General features: G+C 36.1%; 2 protein-coding genes across 2 annotated transcripts; both read right to left on the reverse strand.

Moving 5' to 3' along the window:
* Positions 1 to 2,452: 2,452 nt before the first annotated feature.
* On the reverse strand, positions 2,453 to 5,089 carry LOC111632162. Its single transcript, XM_023376530.1, has 3 exons — positions 3,999 to 5,089; positions 3,766 to 3,893; positions 2,453 to 3,564 (listed from the first exon to the last, which is right to left on the reverse strand). The coding sequence occupies exons 1-3, from the start codon at positions 5,087 to 5,089 to the stop codon at positions 2,453 to 2,455; spliced, it is 2,331 nt and encodes a 776-aa protein (XP_023232298.1).
* A 2,031-nt stretch (positions 5,090 to 7,120) lies between these two features.
* LOC111632166 (disintegrin and metalloproteinase domain-containing protein 10-like) lies at positions 7,121 to 8,173 on the reverse strand. Its single transcript, XM_023376532.1, has one exon. The coding sequence runs from the start codon at positions 8,171 to 8,173 to the stop codon at positions 7,121 to 7,123; it is 1,053 nt and encodes a 350-aa protein (XP_023232300.1).
* Between the last annotated feature and the right edge of the window lie 16,476 nt (positions 8,174 to 24,649).

The raw sequence follows: 24,649 nt of genomic DNA on the forward strand, positions 1-24,649 counted from the left end.
GATCCTAAGCTGTAAGCAGACCATCTTTGCCTCAAAACTACAAATCTTCGTAATTTTTAGTCTAAGTTCTTCATAAATTTTTAAAATATCAATTTGATTCTTATTTGTTTGGTGAAAAATCGAATAGACATTATTCCTAAATGTCTTGAAACACATTTGTGATAATCTAAAACAAATTGCAAGCGATGATTTAAACAATGCTAAACTATAGTGTTAGGAAAATCCTTGAAAAATCTTGCGCTCGGATTTACGATCAAGCATGGAAATTGTCTAAATGTTTTTCTTTTTTATGTTAATTTTTACACGAAATTCAGGATTTAATTAATTGAAACAACGTTAAATTCTTGCAAAATAAATGTTAAAGTAAATTTCATTAATATTGTGATCACTTATAACGTAAAACAGTAGGCCTATTTAAATAAATGAAACGAGGAAAAAATATGAAATCTTTACCGATACAAATATATTTATAAAATAAAATAAAACGGATATGTTCTGTAACAGTTATCTTCTTATTATTTATAAAGGAATTCAGTTTTTTCCCAATAGGTTTAAAATAATAAAATACTCATTTGTCTCGATAAAGAAATAAGTTTACATCATTTCTAATAGTTACCGCAAAACTGTAAGCATCCTCATTGCTGGAAGGAAATGGAAATCCTTTTTTTTTTTTGAAGAAATAAGAGAATTGTTAATGGAAGAACGTGTCGACAAGCACTTGAAATTCACGAAATTGCTTGGAAGATATTAAGTTGTTTGTCAGAATTTATAGAGATGCTCCACGACCTACATCTACGATTATGTGCTTCATAACCAATTGTCTATATTTGACGTTAAAACTTTGAATAACGCCTGAATACGAAGATTCAAAGAGTAAAGTGACATTCGACGGTAGAAATATCTTGACATTTTCGAGCTGGTTATCTGGATTCAGCACTGTCAAAAAACAAAAGTACTTTTCTGTTTTGGTGCAACATCTTTCCGTTCAGCTGTTCAAGCCATACACACTTGTCATAATTTCTGTAGTCATCCAGGCCTTTCTGTTTGATTTTCATTCGGTTTCAAATTTTGTAATGTCCATATTCTTGAAGCACTTTGATTTGGACTTTCTCGCGCTCTTGAGCATAACAGAACTGTTAAGCTTGGACTCCACATTAACTGAAAACAGAAACTCAGAAACAGAACTGAAACATATAGAGTTTCCATTTCAGTTATGTTTTCGTTTTAATATGCCTACATTATTTCAGTTAATAATTAGAAAATTCCTATAGTTAAAGAAATGTAAATTTTTAACCTCTACTTTCTCAAATTCGCTTATCGGTAAAATGACATTTATAAACAACCAAACCTTGATATAACCTCCTCCTAAATAGCGCTACCTCTTAAAGCGCCAATAAATACCTGTGAACGACTCTTTCCTGTAAATATAACTTAGTAAATAGAGAAACCTTTCAGTATTCATGAAATTAATAAAGTGTACGATTTGGCAATGCAAAGGGCATTATCACCAAATCGTGTAATTTTCAAATTCAAACTTGTGTATAGACCTATTACTGTAGACAACTCAGTGATATTCGCGACCATGATCACTTCAAACTGCTTTTTATAAAATTATTTTTAAACTAATTTTAGTAATATTAAAAATTATATACTAAACCAATTACATCTCTATTTGAACTATCCGATCAAGTTAAATTATATTCTAGTGGAATAGTGATTCATACAGAATTTAGATAAAGTTTTTTAACATTTAAAAAGTAATAGGAGTGAAAGCTGCAATCAAAGTGTTCTGATAAGATTAAAATTCATAAGTTTAATCGATTGACTACGTCACGATTTATATACCATTATCATATCGTATTAAATAAATTTTTCAGATAAATGCAATAGTTTTTCAAAGTTCTTGATAAGAGATTTCAATTCGAAATCTCTTATTGCCTCAATTGCTCATTGCTATTACTTTAATTTTAGCATTCATATTTTCTGTTTTTATAAAATGTGAGTTAGCCTTTTGTTGCCGTAAGCAGTGATGAGCAAACTTTCTGAGTGAGGGCCTCATGCATTTTTTTTTTCTTACGTAGTGGCAACAAATTAGGATCTTGAGGGCTACAAGCGGCGCGCATCCCGCTTTCTCATTACTTCTATAAGGTCTTCAATTACTTTAAACAAATCTAAAATGCTGTAAAAAGAAATAAATAAAAATGTGAATGAAATTTGAAATTTTATTTATAACAACAATATAAATATAAAAATTATGCTAGACAATTGTTTGTTTATACAATAACACTTATTTGAATGTGAATTATGTTTGATTTCTATATAAATTATTACTTAAATGTATTACAAAATTGATATCTAGAATAATCATCAGGTTTGTGAGTTTTTTTATTCATTAAGCATCTATTTACTAATATAAAAGTGTTTTAGAAATTTCCTCATATTACAGTTTCGATCAGTTTCTTTGTTTCGGCTTTGCATAACGACGTTTCATCTTTCTCTTTGGTTTTACCTTTAATTTTTCTTTTCTTTCTCTGGATGACGTACTTCTTGGAGATAATGATCTTGGTGAAAGTCTTCTAGAATATTGTTTCTGTCTAATTTGGGATCTGTATTTTGGTATTTTCTTCTTTTTGAGTGTTACACGTGAATCTACAGACCTATCTTCACTAATCCCTGTAGAAGTTGAAGGTTCGGACATTTGTGTTGAAACTGGAACATCAACGATGACACTTAAGGGTGTTTTAGATTCACTTATCACAGGTTTGCTTATTTTATCAGAGATGATTTTAACAGTTTCTAGGGAATCATCGGATATTACAGGTACTCCATTGCTGAAAGGTTCAGTAATTGTCCGAATGAAACTTTTAGGTCCGAACAATGATGATTCAAACTGTTCGTCTGATCCGCTTGACGATGAAGGTATGGGCCACCCTCTAAATTTATAAAGTTTTACTTTAGATTTACGAGTTATGGGCGGAAGTACATCTTTCTGTTTTTCAGAAATTGCCTCTTCCTCTTCAGTTTCATCTGATGTATCCCATAATTGTATATCTGTACGTCTCTTCTTATATTGTTTTCGTTTATCTTCTGATAGTTTTTCAAATATACTTCTTCTTCTTCGAATAGTTCGTTTGTGCAATGATTCTGATGAATCTTTATCACGCCTGGATCTTCTGTATCGGGATTTAATTTCTCCAACATCCTCAGGAGAGTACTTCTTATCTTCGAATTTAACTTTTTTGGCAGGCTCACTAATTTTTTCGGGAAATGCTATTGTATCAGATGGAATTCCTTTCTTAAATTTAGTAACTTTTAATCTTCTTTCTTTATCCGGCTCAAGGCTGCTTATATCAGAGAAATATTTATCAGGTTTTGTAATTTTATCTTCAGGCTTTTGGAGTTCATCTATTTCAGTAACTTCAAGTTCAGATTTTATCATCGGTGATACAGGAATGATTGGTGTTAAATCAGATTCTTTATCTATTTTAGATATGATTTCATTGTATGTTTCAGTAGATGATTTACTCTCATCCGGAAAGACTACTTTTCCCTTTCTTTTGGGAGCTACATAATATTGTAAAAATTTTGGAATGTAATTGATAATGCCCTTTCTTTTAACTTTTGTGGCATCCTCAGATGAAGGAGGCTCACTGCTTTTTAATAAAACTTTTCGCTTTCGAAAAAAAGGAAATTCTCTTTTTTCTTTGTCTTCAGATTTTCGTTTCGAAATTTTTTCAACAGGCTTTTTTTGTAAATAATCTTTACTTGTTGCAGGGATTTCTGAAAGTGATATTAATCGTTCTTGCTCAGCAGATGTACTCGGTGTAGTTCTAGTTTTATCAGGGGAAATTTCTTCATCTGTTACTTCAGCAGACGATGGTTCAAACGTATCGCTAGAAAACAATCTTTTAATTATACTTTTTCCAGTAGGTTTAATTTTAATAATTTCAGGTTTCTGGCTTTCCTCGTCTTCTGGTAAAATTTCTTTAGGTATAAACGATATCGTTTTAGATTCTTCGCTGATCGTTTTATCCTGTTCAAGCTCCTCTCGTGTCATTTTTGTGCCAAGTTCTTCATGTTCTAATGGCTCAGTTGCAGATTTAATTTCTTCAGTTTTTACTTCATCTGTAACTGCAAACACTTCTTTAGATCTTTGAGGTGTAACTTTAATATCAGGTGATAAAATTTCAGAAACTCTATCTATATATTTCTGTCGTTGCTCTTCTTCATATGCGTCTGAAACTGCTTTCTCAGGAATAATTTCTGAAATATCTTTGGATAATTTTGATGGTAATTCTTCTTTAAATATAGATTCTTCATATTCTACAGTTGGTGATAGAGACTTTTCGTTATCATCTTCTGCAGATACAGACTCTTGTGGTTCGCGTTTTGCAGAAAAAGTTCTTTTTAATGCCGAAAATATATTTTCAGGTATAAATTTCTGAAGAAATGTTTTGTGTTCTTCTCTTTTAACTGTAGATACAGCTGGCAAAGACATAGATTTTTCCACTAAATAAGGTTTAATAGTAGGCAACGGATATTCGGATGGAAATTGGATAGGAGGCAACTCTATTTTCTTCGTAACAATTTCTTGAGTTGGAACTTTTTTCAACAAGAATGTCTCTGGACCGAGATCACTTTCTTTTAAAATTGGTTCAGATTTTGATGAACTTAATCGAACTTTTTTCATAAATTCATCAGCAGAAAACGAAGGTATGTTAGTAAATTTAGATACTTTCATATGTGGCTCTGATTGCCGAAATGAGATTTTTGGGACTTTAATTTTCAGCTCTTCAGTTGGAGTAATCGGGATTTTATGCGATTTTAAGGACGATTCAGTTAAATCTTCAATTTGTTGACTTTGTTTTTCGTCAATTACTTTTTCAAATGCGTCTTCATACTGTTCTTTAACCTTTCTACCATTTTTGTCAATTTTTTCAGTTATATCTTTTTTCAGACTTGTCTTGGATATTCCAGGCATAGGTTCGTATTGGGTTTCTAAATCTTCACATATAATTTCATCTGGAAATTTTGTTTCTTCTGTTACTTTAAGCTGCGATAATGATAGTAAAGACTCTTCAGATTCCATTTTCCCGGGGACAATCTTTCTTGAAGCAAATAATCTTTTAAAAATAGATGGTTCGTGTGATTTTGGAACTTTAGGTTTGGTTTTCATAATGTTTTTTACTTTGCATGTTTTCTCTTTTAAAATATTTTTAAATTTATCGTATCTTGATTCATGTTTGATTTCATCAGTATCAATTACAATTTCGGAATCATCAGACTTCGGAGAAATAATACGAATGGAATCAATCTCTTTATCAAGAGTTTCAGTCAGTGTAACTTTTGATGGTGGGATTAAATCAGAATCAGATTTTAATGTTTTTAAAACTTTGTAAGATTTTCTACTTGGAATTTCTAGATTTTTAGAAAAGTTATTTCTTATTGGTATCCCATTTAATATTATTTCCACAGCTATAATATGCTCGTCGTCAAATTTCTTCAGCATATTTGAGATATTTTGAAGAGATAATGTCGGGAATAATACAGCTAGACGTAAAAATTTCTTTCTATTGCGTTCTTCTAATAAATTTAAGTCTTCACGAAAATTATTTTCAAATGTTTTCAGCAAATTTTGAAAATTCTTCACTAAACGAATCTTCAAATAACGTCTAACACTAATTACTCCTAATATAATTAAACAAATTAAAACTAACAAGAGAAGAATGACGAAGAAAATTAGAGAGAGAGAATTTTCTATGACATCAAATGGATGATATTTTGGCTTGAAAAGTATACATTCCGAATCACTGAAAAAGAACAACGGGATAATTTAGTCGTTGTTGTTATTAGTTTAAATTTGTTTCTAATCAAAATATTATTATTTTTCTAAAAATAACAATTCCCCTCTTATTTATCGAAGTATCACATATACGAGAGTATTCGTAAAAGAATGGCAAGGTTGCACAGACGTGTATTTTCTATATTCTTAATCATTGTCATGGCATGTCTCATTCGGAACTGCAACTGCCCAATATTATGTGCGTTATTCAAAGTCTGTCTGTGTGCACGCTTTTCATCACCCGGCATACATCCAAGCAGTAGTCAAATTCCTTCCAGATCCCATCGAGCCTGCCCATTATGACAGCCTCCACAGCACGGTTACTTCTTTTCCGGAAATCTCGGAGGGATTGAAGCATTAGGGTACGTGAATTGTATTTTTCACGAATCCAATAGAAAGAATTACGTACAGTTAGGTCCAGGGAACGGTCTGTCCACTTTGGATAAGGTGATTGTGTCTGTAGCACGTCCAATCCAGCCAAGAGCGGGCCTAGAGAGAAACTGATCACCCTATACGCAAAGGCGGCAACTACATAAAGGCGAAAGAGGCGTTACCAAGAGCCTCGCGATTCAGAGGCCTTGCAGATTTAGTAGTCTATTTCAGTATTTAAATTATAAAATTGAAAATATTGTACTGCTATCTGTTGCATCTGCAGAACGATCACATTCAAAGTTAAAATTAATCCTGAACTGCTCAGATCAACAATGTGTCAACAGACTTTCTTCACTTTTGATCTTGCCCATTGAAAGAGATGTTGCTATAGAACTGGCCTTTTTTATAATTGATTAAAAAACTGTTCTCCTAAAAGCAGGAGAACAGTTTTGTAGATGAATTTCTGTATACCTATTGAATTTTCCAATTCATTGCAAAACTATTGTAGCCTACGTATTTTTATTACTTTATTGTGTGTTTTACTATCTGTTTCTATATTAAAAATGTTCATATTATTGTAAACAAAGTAAGTCTATCCTCTATACCCATCGCTCTTTTAATAGGCCGCAAAAATAAATTTTGCCTAGGGCTTCGTATATCCTAGAGTCGCCTCTTCCTATACGAGATGAAATTTGGACAGCTGAGTGCTAAATCGAGAATGTGTAAATTACATTTCATCGAAAACTGAAGGAATTAAATCTGAAATCTCACCATTCTTTTATGAACATCCTATATGTAGTACTGTACATACATTAGCGGATTTATCGATTTGTGCACTTTGCAAGTGAGAAAGGCCCGCGATTCTACGTATTCCCGAAAAAGCTTAAAACTAGCATAAGCTTAGTTTTATGATTCGNTTTTAGTCGAAGTAATTCCAGTATTTCTAGAGATATTATCTACTTTGGAATTCATACAAATGCCATTTCCACTTATCGATCCTATTCGTGCTATCCCTCCTCTGAAATGTTTGAAGAAACAATGAACAAAAAAGTGTACTAAACAAAACTCATTCTGATAATTTCCAGTTTCTTGTAACAAAGTTGAAGCTCTCGCATATTTTTGCATAACTGTAGCTTTGAAAGGGTAATTTTCGTTTTTCCAGTCCTTAAAAACTGTAATCTTTTTCAACTGAAGGCCAATATTATCCGGTAAAGAATTTCTGTTAAAGTCTGCATTACGAAAAATCTTATCTGCAAACTGTACATAAGCGCTCATTTCGTGTAACAAATAATTGATGGAATTTCCATCAACATTATATAATGTAGGATCAATAACCATTTCTATCGTACAAACTTTTTTAGTAAAACTAAAATTATTCCTGTCGTTTCTGTTTCTCCAATTACGAAATGAAGATTTACTGTTGATTACATGCCTCTTAATTCTTTCCAAATTATTACATTTTAAGTAATTACTTTCATCAGCAATTATATCCGAATCTCTATAGATAACAGCATCAAAATTTACTTGATCGTTAATATAATTTGATGCGGGTTCAATATTATATAATATTTCTTGCCATTGAATGACACTCTGAAAGATTCCATTGTTAAAATATCCAATTACAAATGATTGAGGAACATCTATTAGTACACCCTTGTACACTTCAACTCCAAGATCATTTAGTTTTGATATTTCACTGCTGTTTGCATCGTAAAATTGTACTAATGTGTCCACAGCCACCACATCCTCCATTGATGGTTCTACGACAATACGAAAATGGCGACGGAAGGCAAAAAATTCTAAATTTACTTTCTTCTTATTTAAACTACGCTCTCTTCTGAATTTCATCATCTGTCTTCCTGTTTTAATGTTGCTTTCGTTCTTAGATCTGGAAAGATACAGAATTTCATAGTTCTTAAGAAATGGAACGGGATACCTTCGAGGAACGGACGCTTCCATTTTATCATTAAAACCGGTTAAACAGAAGAATAAGATAAAATAAATCGTCATAAAATACGACATTTTGTCACGACAATTTAAAATAATTCGTCTTTTCTGTTATTAAATGATAAAAGTCACTAAAAGATAAAAATTCACAATGTTCTAATTTTTCTTTCGTAGAACAAATTCAAATTCAAGTAGAACTCTTCACGTAGAACATGTTGCTAAATTATTTTTTAATTGGAATTCAGGTGGAAATTACGACAAAGTTTTCTTAATAACGTACAGTACAACACACAATCTAATCTATATATATATATATATATAGAAATATGGACATGTATGTCCCTATATTTCACTTTTTCGCCAAAACTACACATCGCACGTGAATGGTGTTTGTATGTGGTGGTAGCCCCAAGTCTCCATTCGTGCATAGGGGTGGTTGCGTCTCGATAGCTATAAGGGTGCGGGAGATATGAGGCTAAAAGTGGTTGAAAGTGGCTTTCTATTTCGAATGTTTTGTTCGAATTTGTTCGAATTAAATTCGAACATAAAATTCGAATATTGGTTCGATTATAGAACGATTGTAAACATTCCAGAAACGTTGAAAATAGTTTGTTTGACTAAACGTAAAAATTCTCTAATTAGTCTGGAAACGGGGGACCTAATTCTTGCATTCTGTGAAAACGGGTAAGATTAGCTATAATGTAATTATCTTAATCTTCACTATCGTTACTTTTTGCCCATCGAAGCGGGTCCTTGCAGCTAGTGTAATAATAATAATAAAAATATGTAATATAAAAACATTTTTCGAGTGTGTTGAAGTTAACTCGACACCACTAGAAATGCGCCATATGTTGATCAGTTCTGTAATTGTCGTAAAGTCAAACATGGACGACGCTACGGATTTTGCCACGATTTCTCTGAAAAAATGTAAATAATCTTTGAATTATTTACATTTTTTGTCGTACAGACATCTGTATTTTCTAACTTGTTCGATGAAGAATTCCAAATCTATTTATTTCCTCGTCGTTTTCGCTGCACTTTCTGCCATTACGACAATCAAACTACACGTGACTAATACACGTGACTACGCGTCACAAATCCTTGCGTTTTTATTGGTTGCAGTACAACAGAAGCGCGGGACGAAAACGGAAAAGTTAAATAATTTTTAACTCTGCTTTTCGGTCTTGTTTCTGTCCAACAGAACGTTCCAAAACCGGAAGTTTCGTCAGTTTGGCTTTCAGTTTTACGATTACGTCGCGGATTCCGGTAATGTGGAGTTCAGGCTTTAGTCATTCTTTTGCTGTTTTGCGACTAGAACCTGGTTCACAATTGAAGTACGAAGTTTTATTTGGGAGATCACGAAAGAACAGTCGTGTTTCGTTACGTTTAAAACATTTTCTGGAGAATATCACTGAATTTCCATTATCACTGAAAATACTTAGTGATAATGGAAGGAAGGTTAACGTTCCATTGTGCTATTCATTACAGTCAACACCAAATGATTCCCATAAGCTTTGAATTTCATATCATGTCGCTTTCGAAAATTTTCAAGCCATCTATTTGAGGCTTTAAAGCGAACGACACCTAATTCATATGCATCTTTGGCTGACTTGGATGATGGCTATGATATAAATACATTCCAGTGCATGCCGTGACATTTGATGATAGGGAAGCTGTGTTTCTGTAAGAAGCCGACTTCCAGGGGCAGTCAGTTGATCGCGCGTCATTGATAGTCTAGGGTCAATTCGTATTCGTTTATTCGATAAGCCAGTAAAATCCGTAGACTTCTCTAAATGTATTTTTAATATCACAATTATATTCTGAATTGCTAGCCACGATATAAGTGCTACAATTAAAAATAAAATAATGAAAACTTACTTGGTGAAATAAAATGTGTGGTGGATGTACAGTACTGTACAGTACATACCTGGTACAAAATATTCTTCAATTGTATGAATATACTTTTAAAGAAAATTATAATTAAATATAACTTTGTAAAAAAAAAATATATAAAAATAACATAAAATATTCTTTACTTTTTAAATCTTAAAACAATCCACTTAGTCAAATAGCTTCCACCGCTTTCAAGACTGCACGCCACTGATACATTCTGACTTTTGACTTTTCAGAACCACTACTTTGCCGACTAAATCGCTATTACCACTTTGCAATTGTCGGGTTTACTACTTCTTGCCATTAAGATGTCAACTGTTGAATCGGTCTTCATGTTTTTTGACAACTTCCTCATTTTTTCTCAATCTTGAATACTTTTGTTAATTATCTCATTCCACACGTCTCCCATTTGTGTTATTCAATAATTTCCATTTTGTCCTTCAATGATTTACATAAAGCCATATTAACATAATCACACGAAACACACGTGGCATCGGAGTCATTCATTACCATTAAGGTTGTTGGAATATTTCGAGGTGCACTCTACTTCCAGCTTGCCATCCTCACTGGCATTCATCATGTGGAGTTCTGCGTTGGACTGGAAGATGTTTACCTCTTACTCTGTCGTGTACTTGTCACCTTTTTTTCCGTTTGAGCCTCGGATTAATCCTTTATTGGGCTGTAATTTGAAAAAAATTGTAGACCTATAAATTCCCATTGTCGTCCGGCTGCCTGCCTGTTCTTCCTTATTCTCAAGAACAGTGTTAGAATAAATGAAAGTCGAGACTAGATATGAGAAGCTTAGGGGCAGGAGGCTTGATTAACTATATACGAACTTCCGGCCTAGATCGGAAGTCACGAGATTTCAATTAAAACTTTCCCTAGAACGGAATTACATAGATGACCAGCATAACATTGAGACTGTTATCGAGAAAAGTATAGTATACACAGACGAGGCACTATTAATTTCAGATCGAGAGCATATACTTTAAATTATATATATTAAACATATGAATAAAAATTACAACCCAGCATTTTGGCGATGTCACAATAATTTTTGCTCGTTTTGTTCTTCTGCAGCCTTTTGGGATAGAATATGATGGTCTAGGCTGCGCATGCATTTTATTATCTTGAAAGCCTCGCAGCTTTTGTCGATTCGGTGAGCTCATCACCATTACTGTTTCGCTGTTTTTCCGTTTCCGTGAGACTGATGTTGTCACCGCAGGTACTGATCTAAGTCCTTCAGTAAAACCGAACTGGACTGTTGTGTACCACAGCTGCTTCTTGCTTTTCTGCTACTCTAGCATTCGCTGGAACTTCTCTCTACGTCTCCATAAAATTTTGCTCTGTTTAAATATAATCATTGAAAGGGTAGATTCCCGTCGCCTTAAATCCGTTAATGCCTTTGGTCATAGTCATCACTCTTAAAACTAATTGATCACTTTATCCTCATGCGCCGACAACCATCATTCCACTTCCTGGTTATAAAACATTTTGAACGGCTTCATAAAACCCATGTCCAAGGAAAGCATTTGATGTGTGCTGTGGGGATGTAGACAAACGATCGACACAAAGTTTTGTCATGCGTAGTCAAGTACCTCCAAGTTTCGCGTGTCCGTCCAATATGAGCAACACGAAATCCGCGTCGTTTATTCTTGTTGTGTCGGACGAAATGCGTCATCCATTCAATCAACTTGGATCAATTCTGATGAATGGAATCCAGCGATTGCGTCTGGGGGTCCATGGTTTGGATTGGTCTTATTCGTATAAGGCAACGCGACACATGAGCGAGAGGCATTCTGCCAAGGACAGAATGCCTCTTGGGAAAGTTTTTTAAAATGAAAAACTGGCCCTATTTACGTGTTACCAAAGTAAAGAAAATCCGGAAATTCCACGTAGCCAGTCCAGTTAACCAGGCGTGAATCCACGGAACAAATTATCAATGTTTAGTGGCTTTATCCACTCGGTCACTGATGGTTCCCCGTGAACTCTCTGTCCAGAAACGCTTTACAGTGACGTTTTCCGGGAAATACGATCATGGGAGGAATGTACCGGTCAGCGGTGAACACGCACATCACTATGGTGATCAGCTTGCTCCTCTCTCCTAACGAAGGTTTCTGGACAGCTCTTCTATCCTTCACCGGAATGGCCTGAGAATTTTTGCCTTGAACACAAGTTATCCGTTAATGTTGACCAGTCGATTTGTCTTGTGTTTCACTTTGTCAAGTTTGGCTTTGGACGGCTGGAAAAATTGCCCTTTTCCCTCTGTGAATCCTAGAATCCTTGCTTTCGAAAGCGAATGCAAGGTTTTCACAGACAGCTGCGGATGACGTTTGAGGAACTGTGCCAATCATCTACACCCAATGGATTGTCTGTCCTGCGAAAACGGATGCGACACGTTATTTTGGCACCAATTGGAATGCTATTTGTTTCACGTCGTGTATAGTCAACCCAAAATAATTCCTTTCCGTTTCAGTATGGTAGGAAAGCAATTCGTCCTCTAAAAGTGCGGCGAGGGTGCGACTATGCAGACGCGAATTTAGAGCGAGCGAGAGGTTGCGAGCGATTTAGTTTTCGCAAAGGAAAACCATGTACAAACGAGAAGCGAGAAATAACTCTGGCGAGAGCGAATTTCTGGTTCTCGCACATATCTGACAGGTTTTGATATTTATCGCGTCTCGCCTCTTCTCGCCACATATTCTCGCTCACTCTGAAAATTCGCTCGCTCGCTTCTGCATAGTCGCATCCTGAGGACTGATGGTTTGCTAATAGATTTGCGGCAGAAGCTGCCTTCTTCATGTAATTAAGACTCCTGGAAGGTCTACCCGGGCAAACCAAATGTTTTGGAGGCCTTCAAAATGCCCATCTGCTTTGTTTGCAAAGCATACACTGCAGGCTGCATGCTTACGGTATTCCATTGCTGTCTGCGTTTCTTTTCCAACATTGCCAGATAGTAATCCAACGACGCACAAGGCCAGCTGTTTCCCTTTCGTTGATACAGCACAGTGCACCCAATACCGAGTTCCGCACGCCAGTCACTGCCGTATATACTGTATGCACCAATCGTATATTCTAGAACACGAGTGACGATTCGAGAAATGGAAACATCTAGAATATTATAAAAGAGTAGTTTTGAGACAAAAAAATACTGATACAATGCGAGATGCGGAGATCGAGTTCGCGATATGGCGTTCCGGCATCCGAATGCGATGTCGCGGGATCATATAAAGTTTTAAACAGCTATACATACGTTAATAAGAATAATAATCAAAACTTTTATCATTATTACTTTTATTATGTAGTATATTGCTTATAATAAACGGTTTGAGGCCGGCCATGTTCGAGGTCACCTTTTGTACAGTACCCCCCTCCAGGAACGACTCCGATTCCTCTCCTTATATTCGCCACCGAGCCACACTTTCTAACAAAGCTGACCGCCATAATTCAGATGCTACAGTCTCACGTGATGTTTATGACATCATTACTAAACAGCCTTTCTATTACTTTAATTTTTATCGTTCCTTATACATTTAAATACGGAAACCGCGGGCGGAATGGTCGAATGCATATTTTTAGTTACGGATCGCGAGTCAAAAATTCCTGACGCATCGTATCTGTAGCAACTCACTCCCTGGGAAGAAAATCTCGGACACGTAATAGAAAGGCAGGTAACGCGAAACGTTTGATTTTAATGCTATTTATGTCATCGTGTCAGAAACAATGGTTATTAGCAGAAGATTCCCGCTGAAAAAAACAGTTTAGTGTTTCGTTCTTTATGTAGGTCGAGGCGATATTTGTATCTTTATAATTTTTTCAAGAGTTGGCGGATGTTTTGACAATAAAGATCATTTCTCTAAAAGACTTCCTTTTAAAGAAATGATCTTTATTATCAACAGAGAAATGAGGGCACCATTCTTTATTTACGTCTCGTATTTATTTGTTTATTAATTTTTAGAAAATAAGAAAATAAATTTAAATAGAATTTGAAGAATTTTAATGAAAATTTTAAGCAGGAAAAAACTAGGGAATTTTTCAATAACCTACTTATTTGTGGGGATTTGGTCTCAATTCTAACCTCTCTCCGGCCTTTGCAGGTTACGACCCATCGTTTCTTCTTCCAAATCTAATTATCCGAAAGATCTGGAGAATAAGGGCGATTTCACACTACGAACAACTGGAACGAGTCTCATTGCCACGACAACGGCAGTAGGTCGGGCGAATAGTAGTTCCAGTCGGATAAATTTAAAAAGTTAAATAGGATAGGAACAATCGGCCAATGAGAGCTTCGAAACTACAATCAGAATTTGGATTTATGAAAACCTACGTAATGAGAAAATATGGCGAACAGTAGTCTTTTCGGAAGGCTTAACATAACGCTAATGCATTTGCCATTAGTGGCTGTGATTATAGGATTGTTCGGATCGTTCCGATTTGTTATTTGGAGGAGCATGGCTTCTGTCCGAGTAGTCGGTCGGAATGGTTCGCGGGGTCCAGCCGAAGGACCGAAATCCAAACAATATGGTGGAAGACGAAGGAGAAAGTGTTCAGAGGTGTCTGGAGACGAGGACGATTGGTGAGATCCGTCGAACGTTGGGAATGTTAAGAGGCCTCTTTGTCATGCGCGTGAGGCTAAAGATCTATTCGATATATCCAGTCGGAGAATGCCGATATAATGTGCGAAGGTGAAAGGCGGAGAGGCACATTCGATCGTCGTAATTCTCGGTTTAATTCGTTTGTCTGTTTGTCATTTCGTTAACGGCGAATGTCTATCTACCCGGCGTCTGACCACAGAAGAGAGGATTTCGGATCTTTCTCGTCATCTTATCTAGAAGAATAAATTGCTTTTAGCGAGGCGTACGAAGGTCGGACGGTCGTTATTTCGACTTAACTTTTCTGATAGAGAATGGAAATTAAATCTACGACGATAACTCCTCTCCGAAGTTTCCATTTTGCATCTCTAAATAAATCGAAAAAATCATGTCGGGTGATAAATACATTCGATTCGATGAGAGAAGGGACGAAGGATCCGCGCCCACCACCAATCTCAGAAAGAGAAGCGGAGGAGGCCGTAAAACGGAACGAGGAGAGGGAGTCTCTTTCGCCAACACCGTTTCTCCGTCCATAAGATCCTCTATAATTAAACGGATCCGAATTAATTAGGCAGAAATTTCTCGCAGTTCCTTGGGCAACGCTGGCCAAATGATTGGCTTACTGATTCGACGCTCGACAAAAAATGTGAAAGCGACGCCCACTTTCTGGAAATTAATTAATTAAAATTTAATTACTTCGTTAATTATTTTTATAAAGTTACGAATATCTTCGAAATTATTCCGCCGTCGACTAAGAGAAAGAAATCGGGATCTAGTTCGAACCGTCAGACTTTCCCATCGATTTTTTTTATGCCAATTACGTACTGACGAAAGGAATTCCTTTATTTGTCCTTTCCAAAACACTCGTCTGACTTCTTCCAATTATCCTCGGGTCATCCTTCTTTCAGCGTCGACGGGCCCCGCCGTCTTCTCTTTTTAACGAAAGAAGACCAGGCCAATCATCTCCCGGCTTTTCTCGACGTTTAATAATAGAGAATAATCGAAAGACCGAGACAGACGGAGCATCTCTGGGAATTAGATTCGCTCCCGACTAAACGTTTTCTTCTTTAAGTTGTACAGTACCTGACCGGAATTTTTCAGGCGAAAACATCGACTATCGACCGGAAGCCGCGCGATGTTTCTTATAAACAACAATGAATACACCGGGATTTCTATAAGAACAAAACGCATCCCGGATTTTTCCAATAAAAAAGTCTTTGTAATGTATTTAGGAAAACCACAGATTTACTTTAGTATTTGACGATTTTAACCGAAAGAGCCGGACCAACGCAATCGAAATCTTTATCGATATTCTGAGTATTTAATTATCGCCATTTGTTTCCACTCTCGATCGATTTATCTGTTCCGTTATGCCACAGACATTACCTTAGAAAATTCCGTAATTTTAGTCGTTTCGCTTCCAAGAAAATTGTTGCGTCATACTAAAATTGTTAATAATAGAAATCGGCAAGGAAAGGAGGTCGAATTAGTAAACATTCCGTCGAATTCCGATTCCAATTGGATCTTCAAACTCCCTTTATCCGAAAGAAAGGGAGTTTGAGATATTCAATACAACGGGATCCTTTCTGGTCGAGCTCGGGAGCTGAGAAGGAAAAGCTGCTTTAGCGGAGGTAATGGAGGAAAGAATGACTCGAATGTTACTTAAAGTGAATTAATTAATGAGTAAATGAGACCACGATTCAGAATTAAAAAAACTCGAATTCAAAATAGAGCTGCCGTCTTCGATGATTTCATTGGTCGAAATCGACAAGAACGTCCGGCCAATTGTCTTCATCAACATACTTTTTTTTCCTTTTTTCCTGGCGTAACGTCCGACGAAAGCTCCGTATCTTTCTCCGGATTTGTGTTTGGTGCCTGCCCACGAACTTATTTCTAATCACCGATTTCCTGTTCCGAGATCGTCGGAATAAATCTCACAATTCTCCGTAACATGGTTTGTGTCTTAAACGAGTGTTGCGCTTTCTTTCGTCACCAAGTTAATCGACTCTCTCCGTTTTAAAGTAGCCTAAAGCTTTAAACTTCTGTAAAATTTCCTCCCTCTTCATCTTCTACAATAATATAATTATTATCGTAATGATTATCCATAATTTTCCCCGTTAAGAGCGCTAATTCTTCACGCAATTTATAGTTGACCCCTTCCAGCACGAAACTTACGCATAATAATTGCTTTTAGATGTGTTTTTTCTGAAATTTTTGCAATTTAAAAATTTATAAATCGAATAATTAAAGTCTAAAAATCTTTCATTTTAATTTAGAGACCTTTTTTTATGTAAAATGACCCGTTAAAAATGTAAGTAATTATAATTACTGACCCAATTTGCTCCATACTTAGAAATAACACTAAGTTTCAAAATTTTCGGTTCGTCTAGTCCTGAGATATAATGCAAATTAGACGGCGATACGTCTACGCGGACAGAAATTTTGTGTTTCTTTTACATTTTTATGGACTTTTGGGATGTCAAAACGCCGAGAAATGAAAAAAGGGGGTGAAAATGTCACCATTCACCATACTTTCCCGGTTATATCCTGTAGTAGGGGTATGTGCTAGATACCGGACGTGCGAGTGAACTTTTAAAGAAAATCATTGTTATTGTATTAGAAGACCAGAATATAAAAAATGGTTTATCTAGCGAGTTGGATATTTGTAAATAGATTACCCTTAAATTTAGTTATTTGTTTATTAATTTGTGCGGGAATTGAGCCTAATCCATGTCCTTTACCTCATTTTTCGCAGCAAATGTATGCTAAAAAGGTGGCGAAGTAGACCGAGCAAGGAAAATTCCAAGGAAATGGAAAAGGAAAATCAATTGGATGTTTTAATGAGTGAAAAATTTCAATACGTGCAAGAAGAATATCCTAAAAGTAGTCAAGCTTTTGAGGGTCTGAGAAATCCTAAAATATGTGAATATTTTATAACGTTAAAAGGACTCTGAACCAGATATACGTTAAAATCCGTATATGACATAATTCAGGATAATTTTTTTTACAACTGAATGCAGAAATAAGGAGATAAAGACAGAAATTAAGTCATTGAAGAAGGAGAATAAGTTTTTTTTTTTTTTCGAGGAGAATTAACAATACTGTTATAGACAGTAGAAGAAGAAATGAAAGTTATATCTAAGAGTTACGGTCAAATAAAAGGTATATTATAATTTAAATTGGATAAATTGGTTAACGAGGAATATAATAAAAGTATTATAATTATAAATTCTCCGTTTATCTCGTTGGAGTATTTGAGGGAAATTAATCAGTTTATAGATGTAAAATTAGGCATATCAAATAGTTCGATTGAGAGCTTAATTTGACTAAAAATGGAACAAAACCAACGGTAAAAATTTCAGTATACCGGAAATTTAATTTTGAAAGAGTTTTGGAAAAAGAAAGTAAATTCAAATAATGAGGAAATGAGAAAAATGATATTTACAGAAGATTTGTGTAAAAGATCAAGGCTGAGGAGGCAAAAACTCCGACCAATAATTAAACAAGAAAAATTAAAAGGAAATAAATATTGTTAAGAGAATATTTTTATATAAAAGACAATAAAATGTTTACTTATGATATTAGTTTGGATAAAGTTGTTAAATTAAGTTGTTTTTTTAGGAAAGAAATAACAAATATTTCAGAATTAGTAACAAATACAGTAGTTGGAAAAAGGGATTAAACGAACGATGTGTCAAGGTAGAAAAGACGGAGGATACAGTGTTAGAGCTTAAAAAAAAGTTAAAAATATAGATAAACAGAATAATACTAGTAACTTAAGGAACAATTTCCCCTTGAAAACAAATAAGTGGAATAATAAAACTAAAGTGACTATTGAATGTTGGAACATTCGGGGGTTACAGGAAAAACTTCATAGAGGAACTGTAAAAGAATATACAAGGAACCATTTTATTATTGGTTTTTCAGAGACTCGGATGGTTAAAATAAAGGAAGAAGATAGGTTATATTTAGAACAAGAACACATTATGTTATTCGGGAAGGCTCAAAGAAATAGAAGATTTGATCCAACATCTGGAGGACTATTAGTTTTAATCAAGAACACATTGGCGAGTTGTTAAAGTATCAGATAGGGAAAAATTATGTTATTGGTTTTTCAGAAACTTGGATAGTCAAAATGAAGGATGATGATAGGTTATATTTAAAACAATAACACATTGTGTTATTCGGGAAGGCTCAAAGAAATAGAAGATTTGATCCAACATCTGGAGGACTATTAGTTTTAATCAAGAAACATATTAGTGAGTTGTTAAAGTATTAGATACGGGAAAATTATGTTTTTGCTTTAATAGATACTCGGTCGATGTATGAGTCAACGTGGGAAGATTCGAAGATTGATATAATAATTGTATATTTTCTCCGTTTAATTGATAAAGCGACATGTTTCCAAGGAATCCAGAAAGTTGTTATAGAGTGGTCAACTATTATAAATTTATGGATTATATATGGAGATTTTAATTCCCAAATTGGAGAGAATTTGGACTCTATATATAAAGGAAGACATTCTAATATTAATTATATAAGATTATCTAAAGATAATACTGTTAATGTAGATGAAAAAGTTTTATTGGAATTTATTCAGGAGAAATGGTCTATTTATTTTAAATGGTAGGGTTACTGGTTATATTCCAGTGGAATCACATATTGGTAAATCGATAGTAGATTATATTATTTGTTCGGAGTTTTTTACTGTTTGGTGTTTAACGAAGGAGGTGCTTAATCTTGATGACTCAGACCATTTTCCAATACAGTTGAAATTAATTGGAAGTTTAGACGGGGTAAATGAATAGCAGAAACCTACACGAAGCTTTAAATTAAATAGAGATAAAGGTGGAAATATGTTTTTGAGGNTACATACCTGGTACAAAATATTCTTCAATTGTATGAATATACTTTTAAAGAAAATTATAATTAAATATAACTTTGTAAAAAAAAAATATATAAAAATAACATAAAATATTCTTTACTTTTTAAATCTTAAAACAATCCACTTAGTCAAATAGCTTCCACCGCTTTCAAGACTGCACGCCACTGATACATTCTGACTTTTGACTTTTCAGAACCACTACTTTGCCGACTAAATCGCTATTACCACTTTGCAATTGTCGGGTTTACTACTTCTTGCCATTAAGATGTCAACTGTTGAATCGGTCTTCATGTTTTTTGACAACTTCCTCATTTTTTCTCAATCTTGAATACTTTTGTTAATTATCTCATTCCACACGTCTCCCATTTGTGTTATTCAATAATTTCCATTTTGTCCTTCAATGATTTACATAAAGCCATATTAACATAATCACACGAAACACACGTGGCATCGGAGTCATTCATTACCATTAAGGTTGTTGGAATATTTCGAGGTGCACTCTACTTCCAGCTTGCCATCCTCACTGGCATTCATCATGTGGAGTTCTGCGTTGGACTGGAAGATGTTTACCTCTTACTCTGTCGTGTACTTGTCACCTTTTTTTCCGTTTGAGCCTCGGATTAATCCTTTATTGGGCTGTAATTTGAAAAAAATTGTAGACCTATAAATTCCCATTGTCGTCCGGCTGCCTGCCTGTTCTTCCTTATTCTCAAGAACAGTGTTAGAATAAATGAAAGTCGAGACTAGATATGAGAAGCTTAGGGGCAGGAGGCTTGATTAACTATATACGAACTTCCGGCCTAGATCGGAAGTCACGAGATTTCAATTAAAACTTTCCCTAGAACGGAATTACATAGATGACCAGCATAACATTGAGACTGTTATCGAGAAAAGTATAGTATACACAGACGAGGCACTATTAATTTCAGATCGAGAGCATATACTTTAAATTATATATATTAAACATATGAATAAAAATTACAACCCAGCATTTTGGCGATGTCACAATAATTTTTGCTCGTTTTGTTCTTCTGCAGCCTTTTGGGATAGAATATGATGGTCTAGGCTGCGCATGCATTTTATTATCTTGAAAGCCTCGCAGCTTTTGTCGATTCGGTGAGCTCATCACCATTACTGTTTCGCTGTTTTTCCGTTTCCGTGAGACTGATGTTGTCACCGCAGATACTGATCTAAGTCCTTCAGTAAAACCGAACTGGACTGTTGTGTACCACAGCTGCTTCTTGCTTTTCTGCTACTCTAGCATTCGCTGGAACTTCTCTCTACGTCTCCATAAAATTTTGCTCTGTTTAAATATAATCATTGAAAGGGTAGATTCCCGTCGCCTTAAATCCGTTAATGCCTTTGGTCATAGTCATCACTCTTAAAACTAATTGATCACTTTATCCTCATGCGCCGACAACCATCATTCCACTTCCTGGTTATAAAACATTTTGAACGGCTTCATAAAACCCATGTCCAAGGAAAGCATTTGATGTGTGCTGTGGGGATGTAGACAAACGATCGACACAAAGTTTTGTCATGCGTAGTCAAGTACCTCCAAGTTTCGCGTGTCCGTCCAATATGAGCAACACGAAATCCGCGTCGTTTATTCTTGTTGTGTCGGACGAAATGCGTCATCCATTCAATCAACTTGGATCAATTCTGATGAATGGAATCCAGCGATTGCGTCTGGGGGTCCATGGTTTGGATTGGTCTTATTCGTATAAGGCAACGCGACACATGAGCGAGAGGCATTCTGCCAAGGACAGAATGCCTCTTGGGAAAGTTTTTTAAAATGAAAAACTGGCCCTATTTACGTGTTACCAAAGTAAAGAAAATCCGGAAATTCCACGTAGCCAGTCCAGTTAACCAGGCGTGAATCCACGGAACAAATTATCAATGTTTAGTGGCTTTATCCACTCGGTCACTGATGGTTCCCCGTGAACTCTCTGTCCAGAAACGCTTTACAGTGACGTTTTCCGGGAAATACGATCATGGGAGGAATGTACCGGTCAGCGGTGAACACGCACATCACTATGGTGATCAGCTTGCTCCTCTCTCCTAACGAAGGTTTCTGGACAGCTCTTCTATCCTTCACCGGAATGGCCTGAGAATTTTTGCCTTGAACACAAGTTATCCGTTAATGTTGACCAGTCGATTTGTCTTGTGTTTCACTTTGTCAAGTTTGGCTTTGGACGGCTGGAAAAATTGCCCTTTTCCCTCTGTGAATCCTAGAATCCTTGCTTTCGAAAGCGAATGCAAGGTTTTCACAGACAGCTGCGGATGACGTTTGAGGAACTGTGCCAATCATCTACACCCAATGGATTGTCTGTCCTGCGAAAACGGATGCGACACGTTATTTTGGCACCAATTGGAATGCTATTTGTTTCACGTCGTGTATAGTCAACCCAAAATAATTCCTTTCCGTTTCAGTATGGTAGGAAAGCAATTCGTCCTCTAAAAGTGCGGCGAGGGTGCGACTATGCAGACGCGAATTTAGAGCGAGCGAGAGGTTGCGAGCGATTTAGTTTTCGCAAAGGAAAACCATGTACAAACGAGAAGCGAGAAATAACTCTGGCGAGAGCGAATTTCTGGTTCTCGCACATATCTGACAGGTTTTGATATTTATCGCGTCTCGTCTCTTCTCGCCACATATTCTCGCTCACTCTGAAAATTCGCTCGCTCGCTTCTGCATAGTCGCATCCTGAGGACTGATGGTTTGCTAATAGATTTGCGGCAGAAGCTGCCTTCTTCATGTAATTAAGACTCCTGGAAGGTCTACCCGGGCAAACCAAATGTTTTGGAGGCCTTCAAAATGCCCATCTGCTTTGTTTGCAAAGCATACACTGCAGGCTGCATGCTTACGGTATTCCATTGCTGTCTGCGTTTCTTTTCCAACATTGCCAGATAGTAATCCAACGACGCACAAGGCCAGCTGTTTCCCTTTCGTTGATACAGCACAGTGCACCCAATACCGAGTTCCGCACGCCAGTCACTGCCGTATATACTGTATGCACCAATCGTATATTCTAGAACACGAGTGACGATTCGAGAAATGGAAACATCTAGAATATTATAAAAGAGTAGTTTTGAGACAAAAAAATACTGATACAATGCGAGATGCGGAGATCGAGTTCGCGATATGGCGTTCCGGCATCCGAATGCGATGTCGCGGGATCATATAAAGTTTTAAACAGCTATACATACGTTAATAAGAATAATAATCAAAACTTTTATCATTATTACTTTTATTATGTAGTATATTGCTTATAATAAACGGTTTGAGGCCGGCCATGTTCGAGGTCACCTTTTGTACAGTACCCCCCTCCAGGAACGACTCCGATTCCTCTCCTTATATTCGCCACCGAGCCACACTTTCTAACAAAGCTGACCGCCATAATTCAGATGCTACAGTCTCACGTGATGTTTATGACATCATTACTAAACAGCCTTTCTATTACTTTAATTTTTATCGTTCCTTATACATTTAAATACGGAAACCGCGGGCGGAATGGTCGAATGCATATTTTTAGTTACGGATCGCGAGTCAAAAATTCCTGACGCATCGTATCTGTAGCAACTCACTCCTGGGAAGAAAATCCCGGACACATAATAGAAAGGGAGTTAACATGAAACGTTTGATTTTAATGCTATTTATGTCATCGTGTCAGAAACAATGGTTATTAGCAGAAGATTCCCGCTGAAAAAAACAGTTTAGTGTTTCGTTCTTTATGTAGGTCGAGGCGATATTTGTATCTTTATAATTTTTTCAAGAGTTGGCGGATGTTTTGACAATAAAGATCATTTCTCTAAAAGACCTCCTTTTAAAGAAATGACCTTTATTATCAACAGAGAAATAAGGGCACCATTCTTTATTTACGTCTCGTATTTATTTGTTTATTAATTTTTAGAAAATAAGAAAATAAATTTAAATAGAATTTGAAGAATTTTAATGAAAATTTTAAGCAGGAAAAAACTAGGGAATTTTTCAATAACCTACTTATTTGTGGGGATTTGGTCTCAATTCTAACCTCTCTCCGGCCTTTGCAGGTTACGACCCATCGTTTCTTCTTCCAAATCTAATTATCCGAAAGATCTGGAGAATAAGGGCGATTTCACACTACGAACAACTGGAACGAGTCTCATTGCCACGACAACGGCAGTAGGTCGGGCGAATAGTAGTTCCAGTCGGATAAATTTAAAAAGTTAAATAGGATAGGAACAATCGGCCAATGAGAGCTTCGAAACTACAATCAGAATTTGGATTTATGAAAACCTACGTAATGAGAAAATATGGCGAACAGTAGTCTTTTCGGAAGGCTTAACATAACGCTAATGCATTTGCCATTAGTGGCTGTGATTATAGGATTGTTCGGATCGTTCCGATTTGTTATTTGGAGGAGCATGGCTTCTGTCCGAGTAGTCGGTCGGAATGGTTCGCGGGGTCCAGCCGAAGGACCGAAATCCAAACAATATGGTGGAAGACGAAGGAGAAAGTGTTCAGAGGTGTCTGGAGACGAGGACGATTGGTGAGATCCGTCGAACGTTGGGAATGTTAAGAGGCCTCTTTGTCATGCGCGTGAGGCTAAAGATCTATTCGATATATCCAGTCGGAGAATGCCGATATAATGTGCGAAGGTGAAAGGCGGAGAGGCACATTCGATCGTCGTAATTCTCGGTTTAATTCGTTTGTCTGTCTGTTTGTCATTTCGTTAACGGCGAATGCCTATCTACCTTTAATTTGTTTGTCTGTTTGTCATTTCGTTAACGGCGAATGTCTATCTACCCGGCGTCTGACCACAGAAGAGAGGATTTCGGATCTTTCTCGTCATCTTATCTAGAAGAATAAATTGCTTTTAGCGAGGCGTACGAAGGTCGGACGGTCGTTATTTCGACTTAACTTTTCTGATAGAGAATGGAAATTAAATCTACGACGATAACTCCTCTCCGAAGTTTCCATTTTGCATCTCTAAATAAATCGAAAAAATCATGTCGGGTGATAAATACATTCGATTCGATGAGAGAAGGGACGAAGGATCCGCGCCCACCACCAATCTCAGAAAGAGAAGCGGAGGAGGCCGTAAAACGGAACGAGGAGAGGGAGTCTCTTTCGCCAACACC

Source organism: Centruroides sculpturatus, unplaced genomic scaffold, assembly GCF_000671375.1.
Source record: "Centruroides sculpturatus isolate CEXI.00-Female unplaced genomic scaffold, Cexi_2.0 scaffold703, whole genome shotgun sequence".
Lineage (NCBI taxonomy): Eukaryota > Metazoa > Arthropoda > Arachnida > Scorpiones > Buthidae > Centruroides > Centruroides sculpturatus.

Coding starts and splice junctions, on each gene's coding strand:
- LOC111632162 (XM_023376530.1), bottom strand. CDS start 5,089: ATGGAATCTGAAGAGTCTTTACTATCATTATCGCAGCTTAAAGTAACA. Junction 3,894..3,998: donor GAAGAATCTAAAACGATATC/GTTTATACCTAA, acceptor ATTGTTTTCTAG/CGATACGTTTGAACCATCGT. Junction 3,565..3,765: donor TTCAGAAATCCCTGCAACAA/GTAAAGATTATT, acceptor AATATTATGTAG/CTCCCAAAAGAAAGGGAAAA.